The sequence below is a fragment of the Oryzias latipes genome, chromosome 5 (assembly GCF_053564925.1).
Source record: "Oryzias latipes strain Hd-rR chromosome 5, Olatipes_Hd-rR_3.1".
Classification (NCBI taxonomy): Eukaryota; Metazoa; Chordata; class Actinopteri; order Beloniformes; family Adrianichthyidae; genus Oryzias; species Oryzias latipes.
In genome coordinates, this window is record NC_136241.1 from 32829106 (window position 1) to 32851959 (window position 22854).

At 38.9% G+C, this 22854-nt stretch overlaps 2 protein-coding genes across 12 annotated transcripts in view; both read left to right on the forward strand.

Moving 5' to 3' along the window:
• The first annotated feature begins 1684 nt into the window (after positions 1-1684).
• On the forward strand, positions 1685-18860 carry LOC101167448 (transmembrane protein, adipocyte asscociated 1). Of its 6 annotated transcripts, XM_011475596.3 has the most exons (12): positions 1685-1917; positions 9358-9493; positions 11088-11262; positions 12079-12211; positions 12521-12607; positions 13459-13531; positions 13681-13760; positions 14336-14446; positions 14529-14589; positions 14747-14849; positions 15855-15935; positions 17409-18860. In XM_011475596.3, the coding sequence occupies exons 2-12, from the start codon at positions 9436-9438 to the stop codon at positions 17680-17682; spliced, it is 1236 nt and encodes a 411-aa protein (XP_011473898.2). In that variant the 5' UTR covers positions 1685-1917; positions 9358-9435; the 3' UTR covers positions 17683-18860. The 6 variants fall into 6 exon arrangements, with proteins under 6 accessions (XP_011473898.2, XP_011473895.2, XP_011473896.1 ...); XM_078947744.1 differs by lacking the exon at positions 9358-9493 and having other exon boundaries at positions 1854-1917; XM_011475597.4 differs by lacking the exons at positions 1685-1917; positions 9358-9493 and adding an exon at positions 10558-10698 and having other exon boundaries at positions 11087-11262.
• Positions 18861-21177: 2317 nt separating this feature from the next.
• Positions 21178-22854, forward strand: part of LOC101174907 (MICOS complex subunit mic25a) — a 56382-nt gene continuing 54705 nt past the window's right edge. For all 6 annotated transcript variants that reach the window (XM_011475600.4, XM_011475602.4, XM_011475601.4 and 3 more), the window contains exon 1: positions 21178-21431. In XM_011475600.4, coding sequence (XP_011473902.2) covers positions 21348-21431 — 84 coding nt within the window. In that variant the 5' untranslated portion in view covers positions 21178-21347. The remainder of the gene's footprint in view (positions 21432-22854) is intronic.

Here is a 22854-nt window from a genome sequence, read left to right on the forward strand (position 1 = left end):
TAAAGTTTATAAATCAGTTATTGTAAATATTTAACAGCTACATTTAAACAGATGGTTTACTGCTGAGTTCTGTCTGTGAGAAACTGGACCAAATGTCTGTTCTTGTGTGAAAGTTTACTGATCGCCGTTTAGACCTGGGCTGGCAGCCTTTTATGCTGAAAGAGCCATTGCGACCAGTTTTTTATTTACCAGGAAGAGCCACAAAGTCCACCTTTACTGTTTAAAAAATATGCTTTATGTTTGTGTGGCCATTACGACATTCATTTATAAAATGTAGCTTTTATAATATTTACAAAAAACCTAAAATAAAAGTTTAGTTTCTTTCTATATATTAAAATTTGAACTTCTTTTGACAGCAACACACACAAGTTCCTTTCAAAATAAAATACATCCTGTCTCAAATAAGATCTTCCTGCTGTAGCAGATTTATTTTTTAATTAATATCAAAGAAAGACAAACATGAAATATTGGTATTACTATGACTTTGGTTGTGATAAGGTGTAAATCAAATTTTCAAAAAATATCTACCTGTTTACGATGCCAGATGAACCAGATGAACCACTCTGACACTACATTAAACAGTTAAGTGACTTAATCAGTTCATCGATTTAGATAGATAGATAGATAGATGGATGACTTTATTAATCCCGCAATGGGGAAATTTCATTTATCTGTGGCAGCAACACGACATTCAGAAATAATCTATATAATATAACATCAATAAAGGACATCACAAATTACATTTATATTAGACAATTAAAAATATTACTAAAATTATTATGAAAATTATTATCAAAAATGAGATTCTTATTAAATAAAGAAATAAATATTAAATAAATACAGCTGCAAAAGTGTAAAAAACATGCGGTCTGCAAAACATGTAAACAAAACATGTAAACATTTATATTCCTACGATCCAATCAGATCGATCCATTCGAGGCAAGTTGTCAATCGAATCGATCTACACCATCACGTGTTTCAACATGAATTGAATCGATTTTATCAATATTGGAAAACACCATTTTGATTGAGACATGGTAGGTTTATTTTACTACAGTGTAAAAACAACCAATCACTGCAAAAACTGATCATCATCATTCCAGTCCACTTGATGTTCCTTTTGGATGTGGAAAAACAACAGTGGGCTGAACTTCAGGAAACTAAAATGCGAATGTATTTGACATTTATTATTGTTTACTTGTTTGTTTGGACACATTTAATTTACAAGAGAATCCAAAGAATCTGGAAAACTTCAGCTGTACTGTTCAGTACCAGCTTTAAGTTTACCAATTTAAGTTTTGGATAAAGATGTCCTGGATCTATTTGAAGGCAGTGAATCCAGTGGATCCGGGATCTTGTGGCCCCACCTTCCGTATTTTCTACCTCACAAATAAGCTCTTTTTCCCTGCTCCTGATTCACAACAAATAATAAAGAATAAAGAAATACTCTAAAATGCAACGTTAAGTTTAATTTTGCGACGACAACATGTTAAAAACACCAATAATAAACTCAATTTTCATCGGAGTGGGTCTTTCATTTGTCATTTTATTGGTGTTTTGTCAAACTGGAGAATAAAATCTTTAAGAAAAGGACAAATAGATGGAAGCTAGAATAAGTTGCTTTGCTGTCAGTATTGCAACATAATCCCTGTAATCTGACATATCTCCATTTTCATTACAAACTACACACCCTGTATTGCCACATGGATTTCTGCTTCGTGAGTTTATGCTCTGCTAAATCGTGAGGAACACAAAGAAGTTCGCTTTTCGGCCCAGACGCACGTGGAGCTGCTGTGGTTCATCTGTGGCCTGGATGGATGCGTCGGTGTTTTATGACAGGGCAAAGGTTTGTGCGACAGGGCAGGCGGATGTTTGCGCTCATCAGGAGCAGGAAGACCGAACGCCCGCAGCTGGTGGGTAAGTCTGCGCACTTTCCTGCTGCTTTTGGCGTTAAAAAAAGATCACTTTTTGTTACCCAAGACTGTCTAGAAACCGCGCCTTTTCACCAATTAATTACAGGAAAGTAACTATCCGAGAATGTGTGCGCAAACTAGTTCACATCAGGTCGATGTCTGCGCAGTGTACACGCAGATGCTTTCACTCGAAATGGAAACTTAAAAACGGACGCGCAGAGGCAAGAAGAGGTTCGGATTGGCACTGGTTTGGTGGCTTTTGTTTCCAACACGAACTCCAACCGATTCGGTTTCTACTTTTCCTCCAAAACCTCAGCGTGGCCTCTGTGCTCGTCAGAAATGTTGGTTTTCTTTTCTTTGCGCTCAAACAAGCTGACATTTTTTCTACAACAACAAGAAACACAGGTGTTCCAACCATTATTTGTAAAAGAGAAATGGACTGAGCAAAACTATATAATAGAACTGGACTGAGCGAGTGTGACGTCACCCATAGAAAATGCCATACTTCTGGTTCCAACCATCAACTGTATATGAGAACTGGACTGAGCAAGTAGGATGTAACCCATAGAAAATTCATACTTCTGGTTCCAACCATTAACTGTATATGAGAACTGGACTGAGCAACTGTGACGTCACCCATAGAAAATGCCATACTTCTGGTTCCAACCATCAATTGTATATGAGAACTGGACTGAGCAAGTAGGATGTAACCCATAGAAAATTTATACTTCTGGTTCCAACCATTAACTGTATATGAGAACTGGACTGAGCTAGTAGGATGTAACCCATAGAAAATTCATACTTCTGGTTCTAACCATCAACTGTATATGAGAACTGGACTGAGCAAGTGGGATGTCACCCATAGAAAATTTATACTTCTGGTTCTAACCATCAACTGTATATGAGAACTGGACTGAGCAACTGTGACGTCACCCATAGAAAATTCATACTTCTGGTTCCAACCATTAACTGCATAAGAGAACTGGACTGAGCAACTGTAACGTCACCCATAGAAAATCCATACTTCTGGTTCCAACCAATAACTGTATAAGAGAACTGGACTGTGTTATATTTATATTAAGGATCTCTGCCAAATAGCAGAATAGGCACTAAATTAAATTAATATGGATTTACTTCAACCAAAATCCTTAAAAACTAAATCTGTTTTGTGTGTTTTTAAGGATTCCTGCATCTTCCAGCATGTCTTTCAATGAAGATCACTCAGATGATTTGGCTTTGGAGCTAACATGTCCCATATGCTTACTGCTGTTCAACGAGCCTGTTTCTCTACCTTGTGGTCACATCTACTGCCTTGCCTGCCTTCAGGCCATGGGAGAAGGCATTGACCAGCACAGATGCCCTGAGTGTCAGGTTGAGTATCAAGAAACCGAGAGCCTTGGGAGAAACTTCAAGATGTCCAGCATCGTAGAAAGGTACAAAGCCTCGCTAGAGAAAACTGTGCATCCTCCAGACCCTCGTTCTGTGAAAGGTCTATCAGACACTGGGGATGATGGCAGCTTTCCAAAGCCAGGACAAGGTCAAGAAGATAACGGTGAAAAGGAGACACTGGATGGATTTGAAGTGGGATCTGAGCTCTGTTTAGATGAGAATGAAGACACCAAAGCCAACAATGAAATGAAAGCACCCAAGTTTAAACTGGCCTCTCAAGTCACAGAGTTGCACCTCAAGTTGGAGATGGCTGATGGTGTTTTGAAGAAAGAGAAGGAGCGGGAGTTGGAGGTGACCACAGCCAATTCCTACCTGAGGGAAACAGCAGCAAACCTGCTGGGACAAATAAAGGACTTGGTTCAGAGCTATGGGGATCAGGTGACGCAGATGGTTGAGGAAGAGCTGGCTCCAAGTGAGGCTGTGGTACACAGACGAGTCAGTCAAGCGACTGAGGTGACGAAGGAGCTGCGGCAGACTGTGCTCAGAGCAGAGTCCCTGCTGACTGAAGAGGACAAGACTGCCTTTAATGAAGAACTATGTAGTTTACAACCACACATTGTGGAGCTTCTGACAAAACCAGAGCAAGAAGATCAAGACTGTGCCGAGTCAAGAATCAACCCTGGACGGGCTTGTTCCAAGTTGGAGAACATGAACGATGAGCTGAGGAAAAGTCTGGCCAAGGTTCAGCGCTCCCTTCGCAACAGCCTTAACCCGTCAGAGGTGACGTTTGACCCTCAAACCGCCCACCCTAACCTCGTCCTCTCAGACGACTTGAAAACAGTGACTTTCAGTCCCACCAAGCAGCCCTACCCCTCCTGCCCTCAGAGGTTTACCAGCTTCTTCCAGGTTCTCAGCACTCAAAGCTTCTTTGGCGGTGAACACAGCTGGGAGGTGGAGCTTGAGGGCTCTCCATGGATCATCGGCGTGTGCTGCAGTGAGAAGCTGGCGCGCTGTGGTCTACCATCTGCCCTGGAGAGCAGCCGCAGCTCCTGGTGTCTGATGTGGTTCAATAACCTGCTGACGGCCTTTGAGCAAAGCCACAGCGTGCCCCTGAAGAAGACCACAGTGTCATGCCGGCTGGAGATCAAGCTGAGCTTCAAGACTCACCGGCTAAGCTTTTACAACATCAGCCCCACCACAGGAAAAGCACATATCTATACATTCAAAGCTAGACTGACTGAACCCGTGCATGTGGCCTACAGGTTGATGTCAGGGCATCCCAAAGCTCGAGTTACTATTTATTCATAGTCAGAACTGGCTGTACACGAAGAACCTTCAGGAATACTACAGAAATTATTTGCTAAGTAAAGATCCGCTCTTATAAAAATTGTGTTTTTGGTGTTTGTGACATGTTCTTGTAGCATTTTTCTGATGATTGAGGACATATATAAAAAAAATTGGCTTTAAATGGCATTTCAGAGTTTTTCTTTATTCATATTGTTGTGAATCAGGAATCCAATGCACTACTGGGCAGGGATCAGAGGACGGCTCTGCCCCAGTCTATACTAGCGTGTCCAAGACATGAGGCCCACGGTTGCCTGAAATGACTACAGAATTGATCATCAACCTCCTGCCTTGGGTGTCCTGGTGCCACATGTATTGAAAGACACCCTTTTGCTAAAACTTGGTGTTTGTTATGGACAAACTATGATGAGCACAAAAGTCCAAAAACAGAGAGGCCATTCCTCCCAATTATGCCCCTCCAGGTGCCACCGTTGTTGCCCATGTGGGCATTGAAGTCCCCCAGGAGGACAATAGAGTCCTCCATCGAGGCACCAATACCCCTCTGACAGACAACAGGAAGGCTGGGTACTCTGAACAGTGTTGGGCCGAAATCCCAGTCGGGGACAGAACATGACACCTGTCAACTGTGCTGGCGTGTCACAAGTGTCAGCAGCTAGTTTGTGACTGCTTTCAGAGCTTGCTGATGGTGGATGAGGGACACCTGTGTGAGAGGGCGTGGTTACACACAGAGCAGGGAGGTTGTTCTTTTTATGTAGGTAACCAATGTGAGGGGCAGAGAGGACTGTTGAGACCGGTGTGTGGAGTTCCTGATGCTTTGGTGTGGCCTGCGAGGCGGGAGTTTGTCGGGGCCAGAGGAATGGGCTGCACCCCTCCCAAAGTTAAATGTGCCAACTATACCCCATGATTTTATTAACAGCCTGTAGCTCAGTCGCCAGTGGACTTTATTTGGGTTTTAGAGATTTAATTTTATCCTTTTGCATGACTTTTTTGTACTTTTAAATCTATCTGTAGGTTTGGTTTGTTTTTATTGCATACATACCCCTTGTGCTATCCTAGGCACTTTAACATTGGGAGTGGGGTCATCTGGACCCCACAAGACAGTGCACTGAACATTTTTTCTTCAATAAATTGTGATATTCACTGGTGTCCATGGATTACATGAAATCTTCCACCTTTATCCACCTTTCTCATGGTAGGGATGGCACGTCAATGTAAGGGTGGGGTCATCTAGACCCCATAGGATAGCACGAGGGACACTGGTGGCTTGGAGTGCAGGCCTGCTTGTGTGAAGGACTTGAGTCTGCCACAAACGACAAAGTGGCGTCACATGGACAACCATTACCACCGTTCTCCTAAGTACTCCTGATGCGTTGGCGTCAAATGTGTTGTTTTATGTCGTCCTTGCTTTTTTGTTTTTTAATCTTTCCTGGTTTTAAATCTTTTTATTAAAACCTTTTAACTGCATAGGCTTCTTTTGCCTCTGAAGTGACAGGCAAACTCTCCAGCAGATCCCTAAAATGTTGGTAGTTCTGGGGCTTCACCCTCACCCCTCTGACGTAATCCCACACACCATGCTGCAGCCTTTCACCATGAGTAACTCCAAAATGGGAAAGAACTCAGGCTTTGTGTGGAGGGGATTCTGCTGAGGATCGTGTCCAGGCTCTGATGTGGCCCAATCATTCATGCTTTTAGTATTTGTGTATCTTTGAACAAATCTATTTTTGTATTTCAATCTATTTAATCTATCTTTGTGTCTATTTTAATAAAGATTTATGTTTTTAAATTACTTTTCTCATTTGCTGGTGTGGGAGACTCCTGCATTTATTCTTGTTTTTAGTTTTTTAGTGGCTTTACTTGGCATTTTGTGAGAACCATTTTGCAACATAAATCTTGGCGTTGTTGTGTGTCCTTTTTCCAACAAAAGCACTAAGTGACTTTTCAAGGGTGTAAAAACTAAATCCTACTCTTTAACCATCACATTTTAATAAAAACATTAAGCCACTTTTTGAGGCTGTAAAAACTAAGTCCTACTCTCTCACAAGCTGTAAAATGTATTTTACATTAAAAAAAACTATGCTATGCACTTTTCCTACAAATATTTTCATTTTTATATTTTCTGTCTTGTTTAAACTCTCAACATAAAAAACTAAAAAAAAAAACTAAATTGCACTGAAAACTAAAGCAGGCACCCTTGGTTTTTGAAGAAACACATCTGAATCTTAAAACACCTTTAATAACCAAGCAAAAATGAAACATTTACAATCATTCATTGCTTGGTAAAGACTTTTGATGCTGCATACACGACGGAACCAACTGCAAAGAGAGCACCTAAGCCATACATGACTTTAACCAATAAAGGTGTCTTCTCTGAATCACTGGCTGCCTGGGAAGACTCCTCACTGAGAGTTGTCTGTTCTAAATGTGTATCTGCAGCTTCAGGTTCTTGCTCAAGTCTTTCAGCATCCTTCAGTGTTTGGTCGTCTTGAAGTGTTTCAATCTGATTTCTGAGGTCTTTAATTACTGCTTCCAGACTTTTTATTTCTTCAGTGCTTTCCTTATCTTTCAGTTTCAGTTGATGTACTTCTTTTTCAGTAGAACATGGAATTTCTTTCAAATGTTCTTCACTATCCATTTCAAATTCACATTGCCTAGATTTTATAGCTAATTTAGACTGAAGTGACTTGCATTCATATGTTTTACTGTTAAGTTGTGTTTTCAGCTGGCTAATTTCTTCTTCTGCTGACTGAGCAAATTCTTCTAGCATGTCAACATTTGACTGCAGTAGTTTCATCCTATGTTTTAAACGGGCAATTTCTGACTGACAAATTTCTGACTGACAAATTTTGTCATTTGGACTTCCTGAATTGTCTTCAAATACAACTTCTTCCATTTTCTCAGCAAAATTGTTAGTCAGTTAGTTAGTTGGTTGTCTTGTCTGTCCGTCTCGTGTCCCTGACTTTTTGTTCCCTGTGTCGCGTTCTCCGTTTCCATTGTAGTCAGAACATCTATTTATAACCTCTGGTCTTTGGTTATGATGACTTAAAGTGAGGCGTTATGTCATCAAAAGCAGAGGTATGATGTCATAACGCCTCATTAAGTCACCAAAAGCAGGACGTATGATGTCCTCAAAAGCAGAGGTATGATGTCATAACGCCTCATTAAGTCATCAAAAGCAGGACTTATGATGTCATCAAAAGCAGAGGTATGATGTCATACCGCCTCGTATTAGCAGGATGCACTGTAAGTGATGTCATCATCAACAGGATGCATGTGATGTGATTATAAGGCTTTGTTGTGTTTGTTGTCCTTGAGATTAAAAACACCAATCCCTTGTGAAACTCTTCTTTCTGCTGCCTAGATGCATCACAGCAAAATTAGCCAGCAGCACTGCACAAATACCTACAACACTCCAAAATCAGCCACAACACAAAATTTATAGCCACAACAATGGAAATAAAGATATATCGGAAGGGAAGCTGCATGGAAGTGAGCTGTAAACAATGGGCCAGGTCATGGGACGTTTTGGGAAGCAAGCAGTCTTCAGTAATATTTAAATATCAGAAACTATTTGAAAACAATGTCAGATTTAGCCATTCTCATCAGCCTCGGCACCTCCTTTATATTCTGCCTCTTACTTGTCTCTGTTGAATCTTTTGTACTACAGCCCTCACCTCCTGCATGCTATCAGTTTGGAATTTTTTGGCCGTGACCTGAGTAAATTTGTCCATTTGACAGACTGCATTTGAAGGCCTGTTCACACCGGGATGAATTTCGCCCGTGATTTTCATTTTTAAGCCTTTCACCCAGTTGGTTCGCTCCATCTTAAAGCTTTATTGATAAAACTTTATTAAAAAGGGTCCCTTTCTTAATGTTAGTTAATGCATGACTAATTACTTATTAAATAAAGTGTTAACAGCCCATTTTATGCATTACTTTGATTAGAAAAAGATTGAAGCTTGGAAAATTGTTGCCTTGTCTGATGAGTCTCCATTTTTGCTGCAACATTCGGTCAGAATTTGGCATTAACAACATGAACGCATGGATCCATATATGTCAAAGTGTCCAGATTTTACAAAATGGTTGAGGACCCCAAATGAGGAAAAGTCACAAAATATTATGAAGTAAAAGAAAGATTAACCAAACTGTTAAGACATTTAAAACTATGAGAAGTATCTTAAAATCCACCCTGAAGCAGGTGGTGAGCAGGGATCTTAAATTTGTGATTTGCCTCCTGGTCTTGGTGACAATTTGTGCGTCAGAATTCTGGAGAAGCTGATGGTTCTTAATGTTATTTTTTGGAAAACTACCAAGCAGTGTGTCTCAAAAATCAATTCCACTGATGATAAAAGCAGCATCGCTGTTTCTGATGACATTCCTCAGGGCCAGCATGTAAAGTGGCCATAGAACCTTGAGGCAGACATTTAATTTTGTGTACCTCGAAAAGGTGTGTGTCCATGCCTATCATAAAGTTGCTCCTCATGAGACAGCAATTGAATCTCTTGAAACCCATTAGATGACACAAGATAGGTGACCTTCCGCTGAATGATGATTCTCGCACTGTGTGAGAGCGGCCACCCAGGACACTGCCGACTTTGAAACGTTTGATTGACAGATTATCCTGAGACTTCCAACTAGCTCACTCCTGATGGCAAGAGTTAATGAGATATTTGCCTTTGAGTTCTGGGTGGGACGAGGAAATAAGCCTCCCCTCATTAACCATGATCCCTCTGGTCGTATGCTCTCCCCCTAGCTTACAGCCCCTCACAACCCCAACCTAACCTGGTGGAAAAAATGGAGAGCAATACTGGAGTCATCAAGACATATAATTATGAGCCAGATGCCAGCTTGGACGAGGAAAACAAAGACGTCCATGGATCTATTTGTATGTAAGTGGATGCATTGGAATGGAGCAGAGTAGGGAGCTTGTGGCCTGTCGATTGTAATTTTCACGTAACAACTGCAAACTGTATTTTGTTTCATCTACTCATGATTCAATAGGATTTGTATAAAGAAATACTAAGAAACCCAAATTTAATTCTAATTTTCTTTATTTATCCCCTCCATCATGACAAAAAATGTCATGATAGCATGTAAAAACACACACACACACAAAAAAAAACTAATTGTCATTGGAGTGGGTCTTAAATATCTTGAAAAGTTCAAGGATTTGAAATACAAAAGCTGAAAAAGCTGAAGAAGCTGAACATTTTAATAGTTGAATGGTTAAAAATGGTAAAATTGTAGAAGGAGTCGAGCGCCAAAAATAGCGGCAGATACTATAGTACAGACATAAAGAGAAATAGGAAAACAATTGGTTGAATGCCTTATTATTATTTATTATTGGTTGAATGCTTGATAGCATTCAACCAATAATAATAATTGTCTTTACTGTATTTATGTCCTTCATCATTTGAAAAATGCCACAATAGCATGTTAAAAACACACACACAAAAATAACAATGGTGATTGGAGTGGGTCTTTAAATGTCATGTTAAACATTTGTCTTTTTTAAATTTTGTATTACTAGTCAACAAATTAAAAAAAAGAAAAACATTTAGTAAAATACAAGTTCTTGTTTCTAAAGAATGTAATTTTTAATGTTGTCACTGCACATTTTACATGTAACACAAAATACATGGGCCACTTTTCACAGAGATAGATCGCCCCACCAGTGATTTTAAATGTACAAAAACGTAATTCATTGCGTTTCCTTTTTTTCCCAATGTGAAGTTTTTATGCATTTTTTAAAGTGTATTTAAATTTTTTTTAACCCAATAAAAATTTAAGGTAAAAAAAGAATAATATGTCTATTGTAAATTTAAAAAGAAAATAACTATAATGTGAACCGCTAAGGTCTGTGGGTAAACAAGGAGTCGCGTGTCCTCTCGCGAGATTTGTTTAGGCTGGTTTAGAGTCATGTGACTCTAAGGGAAATTCTGTGAAAGTCTCAGACGACACAGCCATGTCTCGGTGTAGTGATCCGTATTTACGTCTAATTAAAATAAAAACACGCGTGTAGCTTGTGGGGAACTTGTATTCCTTACTTCATCGTTATTTTTTAATCGGATATCATTTACGAGCCTCGTGAAGCAGATGTGAATGTTTACCAATCGACAGCGGGTTTTGTCTGTGTCCTCTCGTGCTAACGGGGGTTTTGAAAAACACAAGCATTGCTTCAGTAAAGTAACGTAGTTATGGCACAACCGTGTTTGGAGATGACTGGGTGTAGTTGGATACACGTTAAAGCCCTTAATGTCTGGCCTCCGCCTGTAGGTAGTATCGCTTTCACAGCAGGAACACACAAACACACCTCCTTACGTAACTAGGAGGCTGTTTTGGCCTGATAAGTCTGTCATTTTAGCCCAAAATGTTGACTTATGAACAGTTTACATCTTCTTTAAAGGCTGAAGGAGCATTCAAATGTGGACTTTTATTTTTCCGGAGCTCAAATTCGACCTAACCAAACGTTTAACCCCTCAGGTTTGGACGCCATGCTCGCCACAGTGACTGCTGTGGTCATTAGTCAAGACAATGTCTCAGTTTCCCCGACATCTTTGGAGAACACCTCAACGCATCCCACCTGGCCTCCTGATTCCAACATCAGCAAGCCCCACAGATGCCTGCAGGTTCTGTATGAGGACATCGGAGACTCCAGGTAATGAAGAGGAGCTGCATTTGCAGCAGAAAATGCAGGGTTGCTGAATCAAAGTGAAACTTAAAGTGTAAAAATGGGCAAAAAAAGAAAGAAAGAAATTATTAAAGTTGACCGCATATAAATTGAAAACAACACAATAACAAAAAAAGAAATGTTTGTGATAAATGCACGCACCGGGTATCGAATGGGCCAAGTTTTCCATCACGGACGCCACCATCCAGGTACATTGGAAAGGACACACAATCGGCATAATCCTGGAACATCTTGGAAAGGTTAAGGATTTGAAAGACCAAAAGTCACAACTGCAAAAAGCTGAAAGAGCTGAAACTTTTAATAGTTGAATGGTTAAAATAGCTGAAAGATTGTAGCAGTTAAAATGGCGGAAGATACTATATTAAAGAAATAGAGAAACAGGAAAACAATGGGTATAATAATAATGCAATTTATTTCAAAGCGCCTTTCTAAACACTCAAAAAGACACTGTACAGATTCAAAAGTAAAATACAACAAATTCACTTTAACAATATGTTAAAAACCCAAAACCTAATTGACATCTTCATAAAATCAGAAAACAGATAAAAGTTTGTTATGTTTTGAGTCTGGATTTAAAAATTGAAAAAGGGTTTAATGTTACGGAGGTCATGGGGGTGAGAGAGAGTTTCAGAGTTGGGGGGCTGAGCAGCTGAAGGCGCGCCTCCCCTTGGTGACCATAGGGGGGGGAGGACGTAAAGCTGAAGGGGGGAAAGAGGGCGAGAGGGAAAATGCCACCTTCATGGCTGTAAAAATCAATGACAGTAAACAATTCTTCTTCTTTAGGGTCCGGTTCTGGGACATTTTACTGCTGGTGCCAAACGTGGCTTTCTTTGTGTTCTTGATGTGGAAGCTGCCATCAGCCAGGGCGAAGATCCGACTCACCTCCAGCCCCATTTTTGTCACTTTTTACCTGCTGGTAGGACAAGTTTGTTTTTTCTTTTCCTTCTCCCAACAATAAGGTTTTATTGATGGTTTTGAAATCCTGCTGTTTTCTTTTTTTGACGTTCCCTTGTATCTGGGGTCTGAAATAAAGAAAATCCTCACAATGAAACCATTTTTTTTTTTTTTACATTATTACGTTATTAATAGTGTGTATTCTAGACGGCAAAGCATCTCCTCATATAATGTGTCACAAATACTAAATGAAACAGTTGTTGTGAGCTTAACGTGCCGCTGAAATGCATCACAGGACACTGACGGGTTCCTGCATGTTCTCTGTTTTCAGGTTTTTGTCGTTGCAGCAGTTGGAATCACCCGTGCGATTGTTTCCATGACCGTCAGCGCCTCCAGCGCTGCCACCATCGTAGATAAAGTAAGAGGCTGTGAAGTTTGGATCCATGCACGACCCACAAATTTCTCTCTTTTTATTTTTAAAGGTGGTTCTGAGTTCGGTTTTTGGGGATTCTCTCCACCACATCAGACTCATCCATGACATGAGGTCATGAATCAAAAATCCGTCCGCTACTTTCCTACTTTTCCTCCGATGGAAAATGTTGTTTTTGGTGTTTTTAACATGTTCTTGATACAAAAAAACATTCTGTCTGTGATGTAGGAAATACGCTGTGAGGGTCACAGTGTCTGCGCCGCACCTTATAAGCCGGGCGAGGCTGAAGGCTGCTATACAAGTGTACCAAGGGCGAAAGCACCTGTGGATATTTTAGATCCTTTAGAGGAAGTGGGAGGCCCACTTTAGCCGCCTTATCCGTGAAAAGGCTGTCTGACATTAAAACGGTCTGAAAAAGGTTTTTAAGGATCCAAACAAATGACATTTCTGCAGGTTTATGAATGCAGCAGGTTTGCTCATCACAAACCCTTCCTACTTGATTATAATATTTATTCTTAACAGAAACTGCACTGCATGTGTGTTTAGTTTGGTTTTGGGGTAGGAAGTTGCCGTCTATCCTACCAGAGATTTTTCATGCGATTCCCAGAGAGGCAAATGTTTGCTAAAGCTTTTATGTCTCAGACTTAAGTCCTGGAAATTCCTCTCAGCCCTTTGGGAGTCGATTGGTCTTCTTTTTTTTTAAATTGTCTTAGCTGAGTGTAATGAAAGGGGAAAAAAAAAAAGAAGTCACTTCCTGTGTAAATGGTTGAACAGTGTGGTCTGATTCTGGTTTTTCTCTTGACGAGGGTGAAGTGTCCTGACCTTTGTTGTTTTTCTAGGTGCTTTGGGAAATCACACGCTTCTTTCTGCTGGCCATTGAGCTCAGTGTCATCATCCTGGGACTGGCTTTTGGTAAGGGGGCTGCTTTGTTTCTTTCTGTTTCCATTGTTGTCTCTGTTTGAATATTCAATATATGTCAGGAACTCACTTTTTAAATTTTGTTTTCATTTGAAATGTGTCTCAATTCTCTCTAATATCTGTATTTTTCTGTTGTTGTTCAGGTCACCTGGAGAGCAAGTCCAGCATAAAGCGCGTGTTGGCGATAACCGCCGTGTTGGCTCTGGGATATTCCATTACACAGGTAAAGAGGGCTGTCAGAAATACAAATATTGAGGTTTTTAACCTCTAAAGACCTGGCCTCACATTTTGTCTTATGTTACTTCAGTAGTTAAAAAATCCGTGAAGGTTTCTAGCAGACTTTAGGTTTAGTTTAAAACAAACGTAAGAGTTATGACACAATATTGTGATTGATGTTTAGTGGAGTTTCACCTGTTTTTCTTTTTTTCGACAATTTTCACATGACTTTTTAATTTTTCTTTTCTTTGTTTTTGGATTTATGGATTTTGATTTTGTTTTAACATATTTGATATTTTGTTATAAAACATAAAAACACTTTAATCTCAATTTTTGTGACTTTCTTTTTGTTGTTGTTGCAGTAAATAAATGACAAAATATACGACTTTTTTGGTACAGTTTCAGGTTCATTGTGCAAAATATTGTGTAATAAAATAAGAAATACTTGTAAAAGGGGGAAAAAAAGAAGGTGGGGTTGTACTTAGAATAAATAAATCCAGCATTTCATGAGAAATTGTAAAGCAGTAAAAAAAAAAGCCCCTTTGCTACTATTTAAGACAAATGAGAAATGTCTATTTTCAGGGCACATTAGAGATATTGTACCCAGACAGCCATCTGTCAGCTGAGGACTTCAACATCTATGGTCACGGCGGACGCCACTTCTGGTTGGCCAGCTCCTGCTTCTTCTTTCTGGTGCGTAACCTGTTGCTAGGGAAAAGTGGAAGGAAAGTCTCCATGAAGTCCCTTTAAGTCATGCAACAATCTGTTTTTACAGGTGTACTCCTTTGTTGTGATCCTGCCAAAAACCCCGTTCAGAGAGAGGATATCTCTGCCATGTGAGTTTCAGGTTTCCCAGCAAAAAACACGATCAAGAGTTCATTTGGTGCCACGTTTCTGATGCTTTTACTGTAACTTTACAGAGTTTAAAATGAATTGATGTTGAAGTGCATTAGCATTTTCATTCTCTGTTTCTTTGTTTTTATTTTTTGGCAGCCAAGAAGAGTTTCTATGGTTACGCCGCCATCCTGTCTTTACTGAACTTTGTCCAGGGCTTGGGCAGCGCCCTGCTGTGTGCTGGCGTCATCGAGGGACTCTGGTCAGTGTTTTCGTGGTCCCACTCTTTTGATGTACAGTCATTAAATATAGTATATGTTACATATTAACCCCATCTTGATGCTTTAATACTTTAATTTTTCACTGTAAAAAAAGAATCCTTTCCAGAGCTATGCAGGCTTTTTACCTGCTTCCTTCAACTTTTCACTTCTCTTTAGAAAAAAATGTTCTTTTTTTTTTTTTCAATTATTATTGTTTTTTTGCTTTTAATATTTTTTGTTTGTTTATTTTTTTATGTTTTCAACCTCTCACTTCTCAGCACAGACTGGATACCAGTTTAAAGGCTCAGATTATGAAGGAAAAAAAATTCATCTTTTCTCCATTTGAGAGGATTTATCTGTCAAACTAATTTCCCAAAACTGCCACTTGAATCTCCACGTATTTAGAATCACTGAACATAATTTGGGTTTGTAGATATGGACATTTTTCTCTTTTAGTGTCACTCAAACTGAAGTCCATATCGTGTTTTGTTAGTTTTTTTTTTTTTAAGACAAAAAGATTAAAAGCCTTTCTGTTTTGTTGGAGAAGAAGTAAATAAATATGGAAACACACAAATATGTAAACCAGCGCTAATTTCTGTCATTTTTACATGTACAATAACATGTCAAAAGCGCCTTTTGGTCAGTGTGCATCATTCTTAAAAACCAAAATAAATGACAGCGGGCTACTTTGTAATTAACAAACAATGCTCTCTATTTAATGCTCTATTTTCAATTAATAACATGTGCAGCAGTCATTAAAAATTAATCCTACAATAGTAATAGAAATAAACACAATATAGAATGTGATTCCTGGAGTTTTTTGATGGAAATGTAAACATTTGATGACGGTGCAGCGCTCGTCCTACCAATTTTTAAAGTTCAAATCCCATTTTCCATAAAGCCATGCGTGTGTTTGATGACGGCTTCCAGGCGGAGTCTCACCTGTTCACAGGTGTGTTTCCTTTGAGCTTTAACTCTTCTTTTTTTTTTTGTCTTCTCTGACTCAGCTGTGTAGATGTCACCACCTTCCTGTACTTCTCCGCCTTTGCACCGCTCATTTACGTCACATTCCTCAAGAACTTCTTTGGGTACGTATTCCTAAAAGCCGCCTAAGATCAAACATTTTAAGATCTTTTGAGGCCCTGAGTCTGTTTTTTCTTTTGCCGTACTAAATTTGAGATGGTAACACTATGTTCTGTTTTATAAAGAAGGATCCTTCAGAGTAAACTGAGCCGTAGGTCACTGATGGATGTTGGAAATTAGCAAAGGATGAGCTGTGGTGGTTCAGAGGGGAAACCGCCGGACCATCCTTCTGAGAGGAGAAACGATCCACAAAAAAAAAAAAAAACATCTTAAAACACCAAACTTGGGAACTTGGCAGCACTTGTAAATCTATTTTCATTCAAACATTGACACCAGAATTGATCTTTTTATTTATTTTTTTTACTCTTTCTGATGCTGCAAACTGCAGTTAATGTTGTCCAGAATTAGATGGTTACGTGTTGTCATGCCGCAGCTTTAAAGTCTGACCCTCTTTTGACTTATTTTCAAAGCGTTCCCGGTGGTCTTTTATCGAAGATAATGGTGTTTTAAGCTAACATCCTAAAACCTGTGTCGTTTTCTAGGACATAGTTTCTGCAGGAGTTCATAAGGGAAGCTTAATTTATTAGCCGATAGCGCGTTCTCTTCCTTAACCTCCGATGTCAAACGATTCTATTGAGTCAATTGTGAGGAAGTGGAGGCGGAGCTTAAACTCCAACTTTATTTATTTCATTTCGATTGAAAACACAAACCGCTTTACATAAAAGAGACGAAAATAGCCATAAAGTATAAGTATGAATTAAAGCAGAAAACACAGGAGAATCACACCAAATTGGCCCCCCTCCCTCACCAGATTTCTCCCTCCCCCTCACCTAGTTCCCCCGATATAACCCTGAACAGAAACGAGGAACTGCAGCTCAAGGACAAGGTCTGTAGCATGCTTTGGTAGCAGGGCAGCGCCCTGATAAGTCTGACGGATTTTGATGGCGTTTGAAGTTTGGATGTGAAAAAGTGGCGTGCCTCCCTGCAAAGGAAAATGCAATAGACGCTGGGCGCCGTTTTGAATTTTACCACAAGGCATCGATTATATTTTAAGTTATTTTGAAAAAAATTGAAAGCAAACACTGAACTGAAATGCCTTTTTCAAAATTGCTGAATTGTGAATTTGCAAAATGCATTTTCATGTGAATTTTGGTATCAAACACCCAGATTAATGTAAAATGCATTTGATTTTGATTTTAATATTTTAGTTTTAAAAGCAAAGATTGAATTGTAATATTTATATTGAATTTTAAAATGTCAAATGCATTTTCAAATTGCATATTACTTTAAATTATGGGTGGAAAAAAAAAAGGCAATAGAAAAAGACCATAATCAGATTCATCAGAGTGGGTCTGAAACAGCACTTTCTATAGCCTGTGGGCATGCAGCCAAGAAGAACTGATCTTGTAGAAATTCGTCTATACTCGTCATAAAATAAAAGATTTAATTTCTCTGTCATAACGGTTTGTTTCTTGCAGTTCGGAGCCCAAAATCCTGTTCTCCTACAAGTCCCAGGTGGATGAGCCGGAAGAAAGTGACGTCAACCTCCCCCCCACCGTGGTGGCGGCGGCGCTCGGGCGCAGTCACCAAACGGACCAGGGGCTCTACTACTCCTCCACGCAGATTGATGGCTCTGGTCCCGGCAGCTCCCGCATGGTGGGAGCGTACCTGGATGACGTTGCCTCTGGGCCCTATGGATCCAGCAGCATCAACAGCGTTGACGCTGACCGCTGGAGACCTATCCACGTGTGAGAGGACGGCGAGCGGCTGTACCGCCGGACCGCGTGGTCCGATCAGAGAACCCGATCGAACACAGACAGGTTCTTGGACATCTTGGAGCGGCGTCTCTCTGAAAGGACCGACTTAAGCATCAACATTTGTGACACTGTTGGCAGAGGACACATCTGCTGGGTCTGCTGTGGCCTTGATAGTCCTCATGGTTCTGGGTCCACAGGCTCTTAGACTTGGGCGCTTCCTGGTTCATCCGTAGTTTCTTTTAAATATAATTAGACAAACCGGAATCATTCCCCCTCGTCAGTATTCCAACCCAACGTTTGTTCAAATGAATAAAAACCCTCTGCTGCTGATCTGCATTGACGTGTCCAAATCAGCATCTGCTAGCTTTGAGTTCCTGCTGTTAGCAAACAAGCGATGCAAGTTTCTGGCGTTACGCTGCTTTAAAGAGACACGACGGCTCTGAAAGTCGTGGCTCTACGTCGTCATCATCATCTCACCCATCTGATTGCTAGACCGCCTCTGCTTCCATTTCCATTTTCAGTTCTTTAGTCACAGAGGAAGAAAGACGTTTCGCTTTGATCAGCCGTACATCCGGTTTGAACTTCTCTGAGCAAAGGTTTGATCTTTTCCCTGGAAACACAAAATGTCCATCTGCATATGCAACACTTTTCTAAAAGAATTCCATTTTCTGATTCTTAAGAAAGCTGCACAGAAAGAAACTGGGGGGTATTTAATGAAGGATAAGATGTGAGCAATATTTGTTTCTGGCACTTTGTCTTTACACCCACTTATTAAATAATGTCAAATGTTTCCTCCAAAAAACCCAGTGTTTAGGGATTTGACTTAGCATCCATTCGTGAGCTGTATGCCAAAAAAGGGTTTCTGTTTATTTAAATCTGTTTGAGAAGCGTGTGAAGGTGGAGCGCGAGCTTCTGAAGACCTGCTTGACTTTGTGAATTTTGGAGTGCAGGTTAAGCTGCAAAAACACTTCTGTTTCACGACTTCATAAAGGTGCTTTTTATGATTCCTTTTTCTTACAAATCAGTGTCTTTTTCCTGTAAAATGATCTTGCATATGGTTTCAGAATGACCTTTATTGATTGTGGATTGGTTCTACAGTATTCTGCTTAAGTAGAGGCATTGAAGTATTGATCATTCCTTAACTTTGAGAATAAACTCTGGATTTATGCTCAATCTCTACTACTCTGTTTTTAAATAGAATTTAGAATGAATGAACGATTTGATTTCTGATTAGAAACGGGGAATATTTACATTGTACTGCTTGTATCCTTTACTTCGTTATTTCTTAACCGGGTTTAAATTAGAAGCAGGTTCCACTCAAACTACACCTTGTTTTAAATGTGTTTTCTTCAGGCACTCTGGCTTCATAGGTTTATTGGTGATTTTAAATCGGGGGGTCCAAGCTTTTTGCAAACGGATCCAAATTTGGTGAGACGACAATGTCTGACAGCCAACCAATCAAACTGCATTCTCTGATCTATTTTAATAACACTAAATGGAAAAAACAAACTATTAAACATTTTATACTTCACATTTTTTTAGATAAGAAACAGATGCACCATAATACTTTTTTTTAACCAATCATTCCCTGTTAGCTTGTTGTAGTTGGCATGTTTAGTCTCCGTCTTGACATATATAGTTGTTTCTGATTTCACACAAAAATAGGACAGTTGGCAGTTTTCACTGTCAACTTTTCCTTATTTACTGTTGATATTTTACAAATGTGCTACAAAGCGTGGTGGGAAGGTCGTACAACAATGTTGCTACGGGTTTACAACGGCTTTGAGCAAAGTTTAAAAAAACACAGTCAAGAAAGCCTACACACAGTTTTTAGAAGACATTGGTTTTGATGGGCCACATCTCGCCCATTGGCCGGACTTTGGACATGCCTGCTCTAAAGTGTCCCTTAGTGTGCATGTGAAAGAGATTGTGTGGCCTAGGACAGACTGGCGCCAACTGTAGCCGGGACGGGCTCCGGCAGCCCCGTGACCCCAAAAGGTATTATATATGTGTGCATATATGTTTATATATATACATATGTATATATGTAGGTATATATGTAGGTATATATGTAGGTATATATATATATGTGTGTTTAAATATATGTATGTGTGTATATATATATATATGTATATATATGTGTGTATATATATATATATATATATATATATATATATATATATATATATATATATATATATATATACACATGTATATATATATATATATATATATACACATGTATATATATATATATATATGTATATATATATATATATATATATATATATATATGTATATATATATATATATATATATGTATATATATATATATATATATATATATATGTATATATATATATATATATATATATATATGTATATATATATATATATATGTATATATATGTATATATATATATATATATATATGTATATATGTATATATATATATATATATATGTATATATATATATATGTATATATATATATATATGTATATATGTATATATATGTATATATATATATATATATATATATGTATATATGTATATATATATATATATATATATATATATATGTATATATGTATATATATGTATATATATATATATATATGTATATATATATATATGTATATATGTATATATATATATATATATATGTATATATATATATATATATGTATATATATATATATATATATGTATATATATGTGTGTATATATATATATATATATGTGTGTGTATATATATATATATATGTGTGTGTATATATATATATATATATATATATATATATGTGTGTGTATATATATATATATATATATATATATATATATATGTGTGTATATATATATATATATATATATATATATATATATGTATATATATATATACACATATATATATATATGTATATATATATATATATATATATATGTATATGTATATATGTATATGTATATGTATATATATATATATGTATATGTATATATGTATATATATATATATGTATAAATATGTTTATTTTTACATATATACAGAATTAATTTTTTTCAGAATGTCACGTTGCACAAAAACAGAGAATTGCTCCATGAACTTCATAATATTTATATATTATATTAGATATGTGTTTAGATGTAACATTTTCATGTATTATTTACATAACTTTACATTTGACATTTATTTTTAATATTTATTGTTAACATTTAGATTTATGTGTAGCATCTAAAATCCAGAAGACACAGATAACGCTTTAGTGAAAAATACTGACAAAATGTGACAAATACGGTATATATGAAAAAAATGTCCAAATGTGGTAAAATTGTCACAACCATAACCAGGGAGCGCTGTTTATTTCCCCTTCACCTGCCATTTGTGTTTTACAGTAAATTACTACATTTCCCATCAGCCCTTGCTTTATTTATGCCAAAATACAACGCGTCATCAACGATTGCCTTTAGCCAATGAGCTTCAAGGATACTGCAATGCCAGAATGACCTTTATTGGAGCATTTTGCAGCCACCAGTCGCTGCGGAAACGACTCTAGCTGATCGGTTCACTCATGTCCTCCTGGCGAAGCACGCCAGGGGGCTTTTAGGGGGCTTTTAGTGTTCGTAATACCCCGTGGTGCTCGGGCAGCTGGTGAGAATAATCATGGGGGCAAACGGGAGCTCGGCGAGGAACGTGTCTTTCGGTTTGGATGACGACAAGAAGGTCACGGTTATTGAAGGAGTCCGGGTACGTCACGTCCCTCAGCTGTGCTGGTTACTCTGATTCGGAGGGTTAAAGGTCATTTTGGGTCACAGATGAGCCAGGACTAGTTGGGGGCACGTGAGCTCCGGACCGCTCACGTGCCCCCACTGAACCGAGCCATCACGTGTTTCTCTGGAGGAAGAAACACCTGACGTTTGTGATGGAATCATCATGTAAACTACCCACCTAATGAACAGGATTAAAATAATCTGAAGGACGCTAATCTGTGTTTGATGGATTATTTGATACCTGAACAGCTCCTGACCATAATCTGAATGGTCCTGTTTGTGGAACACGCTTTTGTGGGATCATGAGCGCTGGTTCTGCCTTGTTGTTATGTCGTATATCTCAGGCATGTCCAAAGTCCGGCTCCAGGGTCAAATGTCAGAAGTCGTGCGGCCCCAAACAATGTCATGATTGTGATTGGCTAAATTCCGTTAGTAGCCATTGGAGTCCTGATGCCCTAGAAAGCATAGAAAACCATGCCAGCATCATCACGGCTCATCTTGCTGCATATTTATCTTCTTCTTTGATCTCGTTGATGAGGCTCATACGTTTAATATTAAATGTATGTATTAAAAAAAAGTACGTGCAACAATGACTTCCATCCAGTGTGGACAAGCCACAAGGGAGGCCAAGTCTTGGAACCCCCCTGTGCCGGTCCCTAGCCCGGATCAAATGCAGAATTGTATCAGGAAGGGTATCCGCTGTAAAGGAATTCTTCCAATCCACCTGCACGAATCCCTGACAGCTGATTTGCCGCGGTGACCCCTGAATGTATTTGCCGAAAGGTCACCCTATCCGTCAGAATAACCAGTTTTTAACACGTTCTTCATAATCCTCTTTTTCGTGAGTTTTTCTGAAGTTATTAAATTGACCAATCAGATGCCTCTAAAGAAAGTTGGTGGGGTGTGGCCTTTCAACGAGCTCATTCCTTATTAGAGAGAGTGGTTGCCATAGAAATATTGACAACGTCGTCCGGCTCCAACATGGTGGCATTGTGAAAAATGGCGAGTGCATTGATTTTATGTCATTGGAGTTGGTAATAAACCCTTTTCTGTGGGTGACGTCCCCCTCACTCGCTCCAGTTTAGTCGGTTCAACCAACAGGAAACCTCAGGATCTGTGGAGGAACCAAACACTTCTTTAACTGGCTCCTCCCCCTTATGCTGGTCTGCTCCAACATCCTCTCCAACGAGTCACAAGTCGATCACTTTGCCGCCATCAGCTTCACTCTTCTCTACTCTTAAACTTGGGAAATGGTCTCTGATGGAGGTGGAGGAGCTTCGGCGATGCGGGATTACGATTTGTGGCGTCACGGCGCCGCCAGGCGAGGACGTGAACTTGGGGATGCCCTCTTTGGGCACAAGGGCCAAACTTGGTCAACAGGGATTTACTGTCAGGAAGAG